The 14,644-nt window shown below is 38.2% G+C and overlaps 1 protein-coding gene and 1 long non-coding RNA gene across 3 annotated transcripts in view; both read right to left on the minus strand.

Annotated features, from left to right (window-relative positions):
- The window catches only part of LOC136878991 (palmitoyltransferase ZDHHC6), a 68,211-nt gene that overhangs the window by 50,251 nt on the left and 3,316 nt on the right, over positions 1–14,644 (minus strand). The window contains exon 3 of one of the 2 annotated variants that reach the window (XM_067152661.2): positions 9,530–9,614. In XM_067152661.2, the coding sequence (XP_067008762.2) occupies positions 9,530–9,614 (85 nt within the window). Of the gene's footprint in view, positions 1–9,529; positions 9,630–14,644 lie in introns of both variants that reach the window. The other variant, XM_067152660.2, reaches the window with a different exon arrangement.
- LOC137501833 (uncharacterized) lies at positions 559–4,383 on the minus strand. The gene is made up of 3 exons (XR_011018637.1): positions 3,074–4,383; positions 2,638–2,759; positions 559–800 (listed from the first exon to the last, which is right to left on the minus strand). It is a non-coding gene; the product is annotated as an uncharacterized lncRNA (long non-coding RNA).

The raw sequence follows: 14,644 nt of genomic DNA on the forward strand, positions 1-14,644 counted from the left end.
TCAGGAACAGGCACGGATGGTTCTCCTTGAATGTACAGGTTATATGTGATGCTAATCTGCGTTGTCTAGATATAGTAGCAAGGTGGCCTGGATCTGCACATGACAGTAATATATTCGATAACTCTAGAATTCATGCTCGGTTTGAGGCGGGGGAAATGCCCAAAGGATTTCTTCTCGGAGACAGTGCCTACCGTTGCTGCGAGTACCTTCTCACTCCAGTATTACACGAAGCGACACCTGCAGAGATGGCATATAACAGAGCTCATAAGAGATCGCGATCCACAATTGAAAGAACTTTCGGGCTAGTTAAAAGACGATTTCCCTGCTTGAAGATGGGTCTTCGAGTGAAATTGCTTCGGGTTCCTCCTATTATATTGGCAACGTTTGTCCTACATGGCCTTAGATTCCATAGATGGTGAACCTGAAGTAGAAGGAGATATTTTTGCAGAAAGAAGGGTTTTCGAGGAACTTTCTGTCTTCGAGGAAGGTGGGATGAATGGAGGAAATACTGCTGTTAGGAATGAAATAATTAACAACGTGTTCAGGTATGTTTTTAATATTTCTAATTACTAACAAGACTGTACATTTGCTTTGGCTTTAGCCGTCACTAGCTCATATTTTTTCATTTCCTGGTCTAGTTTGAGATTTTCCATTTTTATGGCGTGTTCTGCCTCTAGACATTCCAGTCTTCTCTTGTAGAAGTTGTCCCTTAAACTTCCCTCAGCTTCTGCTCTTCTCTTTTTAGGAGGTGAAGTTCGGCTGCTGGGGCCAGGACTGACATCTGTATCTGGTACTTGTTCCTAAAATCAGTCAGTCAGAATTGAAATACGAGAATGTGATGATAAAGAAGAAGAAGAAGAAGAATGGTCGTGCTGTAAAAGCTAGTCGAATAGTAATAAGGAACAGTTAAGCGTGTGAAAAGTATATTTGATTTATGACCGGTTTCTGGAATGACAGTTATCTATAGATGAGTAGTTATCAGTGACCGAACATGGTGATACATTTAAAATGAGTTTCCGAAACAACAGTTATCGGCTTATTCACAGTTATCTGCGCAAAGACTGGTAACTGCAGCTAGTGCTGTAGGTACCTCTATGCTAGAATTGATCCCAGCAAATTAGTTTTGTAAACATTAGTGATAATGAACTGACTATACTATATTTACAGTCATTCATTCTAGTTTTAACGTGCTTGGGTGTGCTAGAGTTTACAATATTTCGGTCCGTAGGTTTACTTCCACGTTATCACTGGCTTAGTAACTGATTCCACCTGTATGGTGTCATCTGTCCCAGCTGTTTCGATTACAATCACCTCGGAGCATGACGTTCCTACTGTAGATAAATATTCTAACACGGGAAATGAATCGTCAAATAAAATGGAACTCAAATCAAACGGATTTTTACCAGGCTCAAATTGATCTTTCAGTGCAACTATAATGTTAAAAATTTCTTTCATCAGGCTTTGAACCACGAGTCTCACCAACAGTTCGTGAACACCCAATCTGAAATTAGGGAGTATTTACCATTACAGTAGCATTTACATTTGTACTACATGATCTCTTAGGTACCGGTATGCACTTACTATAAGCCTGCTGAATAATAAATAGTCTACCGATTTTTGTTGCTTTTTTAATGTTACCGTATTATATCTTTTAACCGGTGACGTGAGGTCTGATAGACTCCCAATAAACATAAAACATCTGGACTTCTTTAATTAAAAATCTCGCAGGGAGCTGTAGTTTATGTTAGCTTCTTATCTGTGGACTTAACGTCAGCAGTTGCGAGAGTATTTTTGTCAAGGCATGTTGCGTGGTCAGTGTAAGTAAAACTTCTCAAGTGACTAGTCCGTTGCAGTTATAAGAAATACAAATCCTCAGTTCGAAGAGTACATTACGGAAATACTAATGAAAAATGTAGTGGTACCGGTATCTATTTTCTTTTGGCTATTGAAGATTGCAGTTTGTAACGCTTTCGTATTGTTCAAGTTGTGCCGTGAAAGCCCAGAAGAAATGGAATTCTTGAAGAGTTTGGCATCTGATCAGGTGAAATTACATGCACTTTTTTTCATTTATATTATTATTGTTTACGCTTGTGTTCTGGATCAGAGAAAAGTGATCTGTTTGGTAATCGCAGTGTATTTCTATAATTTTAGTGACGACAACGCATCTAGGTGAAATTTAAGACCATATATGCGTGCTGTGAATAAGAAAGAAGGGGAAATATAACTAGTTTTTGCGTTATTAGATCAGATATATTCTTATTATGAGAGATTATTACACGCTGAATCAGACTGATTGAAATGACTGTGTACATATTTGCCAACCAGTTCTCATTATAGGAAACTTCTGCTAGTAAAAGTAACTAGATATTACCAAAATTACCCTAAAAACATTTGCATAGATACATCTATTGGAGGACGAGAAATACTAAACATGACGATATCTGTACTGTTCATTACCAGGGCTTATTAATATGGATTTAAGTTTCCAGTTAACAGCGCAGTTAGTTACAAGCACATTTAGGTAACTCATAGGGAAATGTAGTGTACCAGAAACCGGCCATTATATGTAATATCTATCTGAATTAACACCCTTAAGTTTTTTGCAACATACAGTAGTCACGTAACTTGATACATTACCATGTTGTAAGAAACCCCACTGACAGCTATTTCCTCCACGAAAGCAACGGATTGAGATTGTGATTCGTTCACTGCAGTTTCCATTGCAAGTGCAGGATCCTCCACATCACATTCACGTACATCTAAATAATAAAATTAGACATTATGTACTTCCATAGTAAATGTGCACTGTATTTAGTTAACCTGTCATTCGTCAACAAGGGGTAGCTTGTAATTTTTATTGGAGTTACCGATGACCGATTAATTAAGGTAAAGGGCTTATCGCAATATTTACTAGAACGAAAAACAAACTAACATCAGACATAGTCCTGTGTATCGGTAATTAATTTACAATGCCTTATGCTTGTGAAAAGCGTAGCTCTGTATGAGTCTACACTTCGAACATCCTGTACCAGTATTCCTAATTATTTATACCAGGATTTCAAGGTTAACTTACCAAAAATAACTTCTTGGTGGAAGTTCGCATCGCAATCGGACTCGCAGGCTAGTGGAAGGAATTGGGGTTTTAATGCTGCTACGAGTTTCCGTCCAGCTTCATCCACAGTAGGTTGTACGAATGGACCTCCGCCTGTTTTATGAATGCTGACCTAGTAAGAATGTACAGTTGGTTAAGTACGATACTCCGAAGTCTCAACTAGTGATTAATACGCAAATATGTATTTCTTTACTTACTTTATCGTCTGCAGCCGACTTCTTCGTTCGTCGTTTTACATTCTTGTAACATAACTGCAATGTTTTCCAATCCCGTCGCGCCACATTTGCGTGGGAATTGAAGTCTGAAGCTAGTGCTTTCCAGGCATTTTCCTTCTCTTTCGTACTTACAGCATCAGTCTTTTTATTTTCAATCGTATTCTTATATTTAGTAACAACTAAATCAATCAACAACTCCTTTTCGTACGCTGTAAAATTCGGCGCTCGATTTCTTCGCTCATTGACATCCAAGTTCGTGTCCATTTTTCAATCGGTGTTTGAGATCTGATTGACACCAAGATTGACACTACGTCACAGAGATTAAAACATGAAATAATGTGACTTTACTACCAACATACTCCTGATTAGTATGAATTTCCCACGCTGTTTACGACGTTGCCAAGCGAAATTCTACGATGACGGATCAAAGTTGATCCGGATCAATGTTATACAACACAACGAGCAGCTTGGAAAGGATCATTTTCTGATCTCGAATCAAAATTGATCTCGGATCAGCTATGTTTATACAACCGGCCCTAAGTGTATTTCTTTCCCACATGCACCTCCTTCTCAGACTCTTTACTTCTCTGTTATAAGATAATGGATCTTAACAATTCCTTAGCACCTGTAAAGATACATACCTGTTTTCACATTTTTCAACAATTGCTTTAAACCAATTCCACAGATTGTTTACATTTTTATTTAGCACTTACTTTTTAAAACTTCCTTATGCTTGTCTTATGAGGCAAATGGTACTGCCTAATAGTCCTACTTTACAACCTTCCCTTCTAATGCATTTATTTTTAACTACGACGAAAACAACCTTGTGATCACTTAAACCATATATTACTTAATTTTCTCTGAGAGCTCATCTGGTTTTATCAGCACCCAGTCCAGAATATTCTTCCCTCTAGTCGGCTCCATCACTTTTTGATTCAGCTATCCTTTCCAGATTAACCTATTTACCATTTGTTGGTTGTTCTTGTCATTCCCACAACCTTCCCAATCGACATTTGGTAAATTGAGATCACCTGCTACAGTCATGTTCCTCCCTTTCCAATTCTGTACACTCCAAAAACTCAAGTTGTTTATTATCTTTAGAGAATTAGAACTGTATTCTGTACACTCCAAAAACTCAAGTTGTTTATTAACTTTAGAGAATTAGAACTTTGTGTTTCTCATCTTTAACTTTATTGTAGCTTATAATTTCATCTTTCATCAGTATGAATACACACCCTCCTACCATTCCTAACCTGTCTCTGCAATAAACACTCCAGTTCCGTGAGAAAATTTCCACATCCATAATATCACTTCTCAGCCATGAATAAACTCTTATTGCAATCAATCAATCAATCAATCAATCAATCAATCAATCAATCAATCAATCAATCAATCAATCAATCAATCGATCGATCAATCAATCGATCGATCAATCACTACTGATCTGAATTTAGGGCAGTCGCCCAGGTGGCCGACTCCCTATCTGTTGTTTTCTTAGCCTTTTCTTAAATGATTGCAAAGAAATTGGAAATTTAATGAACATCTCCCTTGATAAGTTATTCCAATCCCTAACTCCCCTTCCTAGAAACGAATATTTGCCCCAATTTGTTCTCTTGAATTCCAACTTTATCTTCATATTGCAATATCTGGTATGTATATATATATATATCTATGAAATTACTTAATTCTATTCCTTTCTTTACAATACTTCTACAGTTTAACATTATCCAACATACTGTTTCGGATTGTGTGAAGAGATCATTCTCGGGATCTACAGAAGATTTTGTGAGAGCTTCTGTACATACTATACAGTGGTTGGACAACTTGAATCTTATATTATGACTTCCCACTGCTTGGCTGACAGCAATTTGTAACCTAACTGTTTATGCAGATATCTGTAAATGCTCATCTGTATATATGTAGTGCCATAAGCTAAATAAATACACACTCTATCACTTTTATGTCATCCTTACTTGATTTCCAGTTCCCTGTACTCTTATAACTGCTCCATAGTCCACTCTGTTTCCCCGAATGTACCTCCCTATAACCCTTCCAAACGAACGCCCTAACTTGATACGTACCACTGCGGTTCAAGTGAAGGTCATCTGAGTGCAGATCCCTATCTCACATACCAGGGGTCAGTCGTCAGTGACAAGGAAACTGTGAAAAAGAGATAAAAAGGCTTATTGTCCTAGGTCAGGCTGCAATGGTTAAACTCATTAAGACCTGGAAGAACCGTGCAATATCAAAAGCTATAAAGATGCGCTTGATTGAATCACTAGTGACCTCCATAATTTTGTTGAGCTGTGAGACCTGGACCGTGAAAGCTAATGACAAAAATCAAATCGATACCCTTGAGAAGTGGTGTTGGAGGAGCATGCTATGTATACCCTGGACGAAAAGAAGAAAAATGCTTCCATTATAGAGGAATTGGACATCAAGAAAAGTTAATTCTCCTGAGTAAGTGAAAGTTATCTCCAGTTTCTTGGCTACATTTTCAAAAGGGAAGGCCTGAATTTCAAAAGGACAGTTTTGCAAGGCAAAGTTGAAGGCAGTAGTCCACGAGGAAGAACAGCAAGTAGAGGGTCACATTAAGCGAAAAAGATCACTGGCCTAACTCTCCAAATTATATTAAGAAAAGCTGAAGACCGCTATGCAAGAAGACAACTCATCAAAGATGCATCACTAAATCATATAGAAAACAGGGACACGATACTCAGCAATGAATGCAATGACCAATGATGATGATGATGATGATGATATATGATATGATTATCAAAGTTCTTATGTTTCTTTACGTGACTCCATTCCTTTCATGCTTTCATACTTTGGACTGGAGAATGTATAGGATGAACTACTGGGGGAAGGGAAGATAATGGAAGGTACTGATGTTGAAGTGGACGAAGTTGAAATTGTTTGCCACTGTTATTCATTTTTAGGGCCTGGATTTTTAGGTTTTAATTAAAGCAAACTCAGTCCTTTAATTTCAATGATTAGTATTTTTTTAGATTTTCAAAATAACTCAAGCTTTTTTATAGAAATTTTATAACAAATTTATGATTCAGTTGTATAGGGTGAATGTCACCTTGACTTCTGCACATGAACAACCTAATAATCATGAAAACCTGGTTCAAAAAGCAGCTGAGCCATAAGATCACAAGGTACAGCTGGAATGGAGAGCAGAAATCTCTTACTATGTCATTGCAGACCAAGGGGCTGGAACATACATTACAGATGTGAAAGTGCTGCCAGGAGAAAGTTTAGGTAGTGACCAAAGGTTGCTAGTAACCACCATACGAAATAGCATGGTAAGAAAGATAAATACCAGGCTTAAACCTGAGATAGAAGTTTGGGAATTTGAAAAACCAGATAAGAGGTCTGAATACCAGATGAAAATTATGAACCAACTGCCCAAATGGGAAGTGGGAACCGGTGAAGAAGAACTGCTTGGATTTAAGAAAACCCTGCAGGACACTACAGTCAATATTGCTGGCAAAACAAGTAGCAGTGTAAGAAAGAAACCCCATGGTGAAATGAAACTATCTGAACAGCAATAAAGGAGAGAAATGAAATGAGGAAACTAAGAGAGAGAAAAAGTCAGGAAGGTGTGGCAAGGAATGAAGAGAAGTTAGAAGAACTCAGCTGTACAGAGACCTGAAGCTTAAAGTGAAAAGAGTAATTTCTAATGATAAAGAGAAAACCTGGACTGACTTTGTACAAAAACTAGAAGAGAACAGCAAGAACAACCAGAAACTATTATATCAAGAGGTGAGAAGCAAGAAAAGCAAATGTGAAGGAGTAAAGGTCCTGGAGAAAGAAGATGGAAATATCTCTTGGATCACAAAGAGATGAAAGAAATGGGATAGTATTTTGAAAAATGATATAATAATAATGGTGAAAATACAAATATCAAACAATAGGAGATCACGAAGAAAAAAAAATTTCAAAACAAAGAGCCTCCAATAACATGGATAGAAGTGGAAAATTCCCTAAAGAAAAGCAAAGGCAACAGGCATAGATGAAGTATGTGCTGACATGATCAAGGCTGCTGGAGTGGAAGATTGCACTGGTAGTTTAGAGTCTTAAACACCATTTGGAAAGGAGTTTTTGTCCTTCTATTTTAAGAAAGAAGACAGATGGAAACCCAGCAACTACAGGGGCATCACTCTTCTATCTCATCGACTCAAAATAACGGAATGAATCAAAGAACAGACATTAAGAACCATCATTGAACCAAAGCTTGAAGAGCAGTAGTATGGTTTTAGAAGGAATAGGGCAGGGACTCTCAGAGTGCATGCACTGGTGCATTGTGCGGCACAATGTACAAAAGGCGGTTTTGCTACGTTGACCAGAGTGCAGACCCCCCCACTCCTGGATTTTAAGCAATAGCGCTGTCCCTCTCTTTCCCTACGCCTGTCTCCTCCTTCCTCACTTGCTCTGCAGTGCTCCACCATCTGAGCAGAGTCTAGCCCAGCTTAGCTGAGTCACCCCGAAACAAAACGCTGGTCCAACCCGAGTTGGACCGATGTACGGTGCACAGAACCTCTGCGCCTCCGTTTGCATGCAGGAGATTTTGGTTATTTGAGAGGCACTGGAATAGGGCAACAACAGATCTGTAAGGATGAATATGGAGAAGCACTGAGAAAAAGGAAAGGATGAAATCAGTTTTTTTCCCTAGATCTTGAGAAGGCTTATGACAGAGTACAGAGACAAAACATCTGGAAATGCCTTGAGAATAGATCTATACCATGCGCTTTAATTAATAAAGTCAAAATGCTGTATGAACACTGCCAGAGTTATGTCCAAATAGGGGAAAAATATTCAGAGTGGTTTGAGACTAGGCAGAGTGTACAAGGCAGCACACTAGCACCACTTTTATTCATCTTTGTAAGGAATGAAATAATTAAAAGAGTTAAGAGACTTAACAATAACTCTGAGTTTAAAGCTCTTGCCTTTGCAGACGATGTGGTGATATGGGGTGATAGTGAGGCTGAAGTACAACAGAAGTTGAATGACTGGAATGCAATATTCAAACAATTTGGCCTCAAGATAAGCAAGTCCAAACTGGTAGTGTTGCCTATAAGTCAACAGAACATCTGTACTAACATCACTCTAGATGCATAAAAGTTACCTTGGCACTGCAGTAACAACAATTTATTAGTCGACCATCTGCACAAATTACTATCAGAGTACAGAATGACAAATTTCTTTAGGATAAGCAAGTTCCATTATGATCAAAATTAATACTCTACAGGAGCTTCTTTGTACCACTTACCACATACAGTCTAGAAACTTGCATCCAAATCAACAGAAATATCAGCAAACTACAAGCAATGGAAATGAAGTTAAGAACTATGATTCAGAAAAAAGGAGAAACAAAATAAGAAACGACGAGATACGCCATCTTGTTCAAGTGAAACAAGCCCTCAGTGAGATCTGTGTCGAAGCCAAGCTGAAATAGTTTGGTCATCTCAAAAGACTGGACCCGCAAAGAACAGTTACAGTTTGGTTTGAAAAGGAACTCAAAGGCGAAAGATCAAGAGGTTGGCCAAGGAAGAGATGGATCAAACAGATCAGAAATTATCTAGCTGGACGAGGTCTGGATGTGCAACAGGTTATGGAAGAAGACATCTACATGGACAGAGGTAAATGGAGAGTGCTCATTCACTGCAGCAAGGTAACTTGAGCTGGTTTAAGATGATGATTATGATGATGATGATGATGATGATGATGATGAAGGAGTGGTCAAATTACCTGACCCAGAAAGGATGGTCGCATATTTGCCCATTGCATAATTGCAGTCTATTTACTGAGTTTGTGGATGAATATTGTATTTAACTTTTTAGTTTTCAGTAGTAAAAGAGAATTATCCATTTCTTGTACAGTGTGAAAAGAGAAAACTGTGTTATGGCATTTGAGAACTTGAGGCATGAGCTCGAAAATAATTATGGTTTTAAGATAAATGATTGTTGGAAAAGTGTCTGACAGATAGACTTTTTTGTACAATTTGTGGAAAATTGTTTCGTTACAGTGACAGTTATTTTATAGTCTTAAACTGATTAGAGTCTACATAATGATAGGAGCCAGTTCTTTCTTTCTTTCTTTCTTTCTTTTAGGATTATTTATAGTGACTGAAATTGAATCTCTAAGCAGTTAGAATGGCCCTCCATACAAGTAGTACCAACTGACCACATATACTTACATTTACGACAATGATGGGACCGTGGAGCTTTGTAGCCATCACAAGTGTTACAGAACTGGAGAAACTCTGCATCCTCTAGCACTGCCTGCAACAGCCACCACTGTTCAGTGTCCCAAATCAAGACAAGCACACTATTCACAACTTTCTAATACACAGTTAAAGTAAATTAAATCACTGACAAGTTCTTAGTATTAATATCACAGTCCAGTGTACTTACTATATTTGGTAAAATAATTCCTTGTACTCATCAGTATAAGGATATTTTTTTGGATATTTCAATGCAACATTTACAAAAGTTGTAACTGAATGTGTTTAACATATACTTCAAGAGGCATGTGTCAAGAATCAGCACCAATGCTTTGAAATTGTTTTATTATTCTCTATAATCTCCACTGAGCAAGCATTAGGAAAATGCTATCCCATGTAAACTCACTGTAATCAACAACACTGAGAAATGCAGAAATAAGGCAGCTCCAAGTAAGTTTCAGCATTTGAGTATACTGTAATCTGCAGTAATTGTTGTGGTGACCGTTTTGAAACTGGCACACTACACTACGAAGAAAGTTTCAGTTTGTGCAAGCTGGTTCGACCGGTGAGCAGTCAGCTGCACTTACGTCATCACTAAGCCAGGTATGTAAAGAAGAGGCATAGCAGGAGAGAAGAGATAGCCATCCAGTGGTTGACTACACTGTACCGCAGATGCGAAGGGCTGCTCCCTATTCTGAGGTGTCTGCACAGGTGGACGAAAGTCAACCGAGAGGCCTCACCTCAAGGTGTGTTCATCGGCAACAAGAAATAACCTTACCTTTCTAGATTTCATCTTGATCTGCAAGCTATTTTCAAACATCTAGCCAAATATTTCCTTTCACAGACTCTATACTTTTGCTACAAAACTTTAGTTTGTGATCTGACAACACAGAATTGTGTACATTGTATATATCATTTGACAGAAGTATCACAAGACAGCAGTTTGTGTCACATTCATAGAACCTTAATTTGTATATAGAAAATAACTGTTCGTGCTGTAGGCCTACTTTGGACATTTGTATACAACAGTAATGATGGAAGCAAACTGCACTACAAGAAACTAAAAAAAAAAGTAGTTAAAAACTGTATATTTAATAATAATGATAAGGAGCACTCGTATGAATATTGAGTTTAGTGGATTTACTCTTTGCTGTATTCAGTCTGTGTTTATTTTATTTTATTTTTTGTTTCTTTTTACACTTTAGGAAGTGGTAACGATCACAAGCGTCATCACACAGTGTACAAACACACTCATTTGTTGGATTGTGGAATTTTGTCTTTGAACGTATTTTATGATGGGAAGCCATGTATTGCATATCAGGTTATAACATGTCTTTGCTCTTACAGTTCTTTGGTCCGATTACATTCAATCAGAGTCATAGTCAATAAAATTGATGTGAATTGTTCATTAAAATTCTTGATGACAAAGTTCGTGGAAACTAACATTTGACTATAAGATTTGAAACTTTAACAAAGTTTGCAAATATTTTATTTTTAATGTCCTTGCGTATAAAAGTGTATTTTACGAGGGGTGTACTATATTGTTTTACACTTTATTTTTTGTACGTCCAGGTATGGTTTACATTTCCCACTTTTGAAGGTTGTGACATGTAACTAGTGTCTTGTTCCACCGTTTGGTAGCAGCACACACACAGGGGCCAAAGAATGCACTCATCATAGCCATTTGATAACGACACTGTCAGCGTAGCAGCAGACAACATGAAAAGCAACCGTCAGGAACAGCGCTATACGACTTGGTTCCTATGGAAAGAAGGCATGATCACTGCAGAAATTCATCGGCACTTGGTGGCAGTCTGTGGAGAACACGCGCCTTCTCGGAAAACAGTTTACAGCTGGGTGCAAAATTGGAAAACAGGGCGCACACTGGTGGACAAGGGAACCAGTTCTGGAAGGAAGGTGACAGTGTCAACACCAGCCAACATTGCCCGGATCGAACAGGTCATCCAAGAAAATAAATGCATCACATTTACAGAAATGGAGGCAGCCACGGGAATTAGCCGAAACAGCCTGCAGTGGATCATGCATGGCCACGTATAGTTGGGGAAGGTGTCATCCACGTGGGTGCCTAGATTCTTGTCTGCAGACGAAAATCAGAGGCGTGTGGACGTGTGCAGAGAACTTTTGCGACGCCATGGTCAAGATCCAGCCGACTTCATGGCTAGGCTTGTGACTGGTGATGAGCCGAGAGACCACTGCTGCCATTGATCAAATGGGATTCACAGTGCTGCCACACCCAAAATACTCTCCTGACTTGGCACCAAGTGATTATCACTTTTCGGGAACATGAAGAAACCTCAGCGTGGTCACTGTTTTGCGGATTTTGCAGAAATGGACACAGCTGTCAAGGCATGGGTACGCAGCACTCCGAAAGAATGGTTTCAGGACGGTCTGGAGAGACTGACACATCGATGGCAAAAGTGCATACAGTTACAAGGAGGTTATGTTGCGAAGATGGGCGTAACAACTGATGTGTAATGTACTTCATTTGGGTAGAAAAAAGTACAGTGTAAAACAATATGGTATTCCCTTCGTAATTTGTCTTACAAATCTATTAATGTAATTTTTGTATCTGATATATTTGTGAGATTTATTCTAGCTGATGATGTCCTTCAGGGGAAGAAACTTGTACTAGATTTAATAAATTATATATGTACTGAATAGGTGGATTGCTTAAATATAAGTTATTCTTAAATATTCGCTACTTGACATACACCTATAGTCGACCAAACGTAGATGTAATAAATTCATAACTCCTATTATTAAATGCAATAGTATAATATTCTTTAAAAACAAGTACAGTATGTATCAAGTAGAGCAACAATTATATGTCCTTATTTTCATCCCTAGCATAACAGTTAGTGTTACTAGCTGCCATCCTCAGGTCCGGGTTCGATTCCCAGTACTGCCGGAAATTTGAGAATGGCAGAAGGGCTGGTATGTGTTTGGAATGGTACATGCAGCTCACCTCCATTGGGGGTGTGCCTGAAAAGAGCTGCACCACTTCAGGATGAGGACACGAGTGTACGTACTTACCACCTGATGATGGAGCAAAGTTAGTTGATACAGTAAATCATTTAATAAAACTTGTGACTGGTAAAAGTGTTCACCATTTTAAAAAGGAAAAAGTCATGATTAGCTGTACATTTTCATGTCTTTTGTATATTACTGTACATAATAAGATCAGAGTGGACCACTTATTTGTTCTGGGTGATTTCCAACAAAAAAGTAGTGTTACAAAAATGTTGCAAAGTTTCAGCTGGGAAGATTTGGGAGAAAAGGGACGAGCTGCTCGACTAAGTGGTATGTTGATATAAATGTTGATTCCCATAGGGAATCTGAAATATTTGTCTTGTACGAGCAGTCAGTGGCGAGATGGTATGGAATGACATTAGTAGACGAATAAGTTTGAGGGGTATCTTTAAAAGTAGGAAAGATCACAATATGAAGATAAAGTTGGAATTCAAGAGGACAAATTGGGGCAAATATTTGTTTACAGGAAGGGGAGTTTGGGATTGGAATAACTTGCCAATAAATTTCCAAATTATTTGAAATCATTTAAGAAAATGCTAGGAAAACACAGATAGGAAATCTGCTACCTGGTCGACTTCCCTAAATGCAGATCAGTAGTGATTGATTGATTGATTGATGATTGACCCGTTCCTTAAAATGTAGTTTTATGCAACCCGCAATTTAAGAACAACCTATACAGGATTAATACAATGACATGTTTGGGTTTAAGCTTGACAATAAAGAAAGAAACATTAATGTCAATGGTAATTCATTCATAGAAACTGGAATAAATGCATTAAATGATCACAGCTGAGAATAACACTTACGTCAGAACTGGAAGTGTACACTAAACCTATGAACAGATACCATACAGACAGCAAACTTTGTACCAATGGTTAAGCCTTGTCCTCGCTAAGGTAGAAAAAGCACACACCTCAGTGGTTTAGAAACCAGGCCGTGCAAAGGCAGCTTCAAATCTCAGGCAGTATCGTTATTTAATATATAGGTATTACTATAGACATGGTTTGGGCATATACCTACTCATTTCCAAAGAATGGATTTTTGTTTGGCACTTTGTATTGCATATTATGTAAGTTAGCACGGTTTTTGTGAAATTGTGATTCATCCTTAGAGAGGACTATTGACAGAAAGGCTGCATCACTGCGCACTTAGTGCAATATCCAACTGAAAAAAGTATTCCCCAATCATTGAAGTTAGAATGTGAGGCTTCTGATGTAATTGTACAGAGTGCTGGTGAATTTTATTGTTAGGTAACACTTGTATGATAAATGACCAGCTGATGTTGGTTTGTAGAACCAGTGCCAATGTACCAATAAATATTAGGGACTTTCCAGACAGTATCTAAAAAAAACCTCTTCATTATGACAAGATGTTTTAATAGTACCTCTAATAGGTTACCTTCCAAGAGCTCCAGTTGAACACAAAAGTCATACAAGGTTCCTGAACAAATTGACTGTTGGTTTTCTTATCTCGGTAAATAGTTGTGACACATACACTGCGACTGTAATGACTTCTGACATGTATCTCCATAAATGAGTAACATACCAACGTACCCATCACTGGAATAAGTCGCAAGTGAATGAGGGAATGCATAAGCTTCATGTTGTGACCTTTTTCCATATCTACGGAGTTCAGGCGGCATAATACACACTTAACACAAACAAAACAGATGACAGAGCTGAAGTTTGAGGGAAAGAGAGCAAGAGGGAGACGTAGAACAAGGTGGATCGATTCAGGAAAGAGGGGTGCAAGAAGAAGAAACCTGGACTGGGACAAAATGATGGAAGAGGAATGGTGAAAGGAGAGAGGAAGAAGTGCCATACCTGGCAGGAGCTGGATATGGCGAAAGGAGGAGGATGATGACGGACCACTCTGTATAGCGTAATCAATTTAAACAAATGCTACTGTTTCTATTTTTAAAATGCCATCTCTTCATTATATATTTATAAAACTGTGTCATGGGCAACTATATAATTTTATTTGTTTTACAAGTTGTTTTACGTCACACTTTAATTTGTGCAGAAGCACTTACAATGA

Source organism: Anabrus simplex, chromosome 8, assembly GCF_040414725.1.
Source record: "Anabrus simplex isolate iqAnaSimp1 chromosome 8, ASM4041472v1, whole genome shotgun sequence".
Taxonomy (NCBI): domain Eukaryota; kingdom Metazoa; phylum Arthropoda; class Insecta; order Orthoptera; family Tettigoniidae; genus Anabrus; species Anabrus simplex.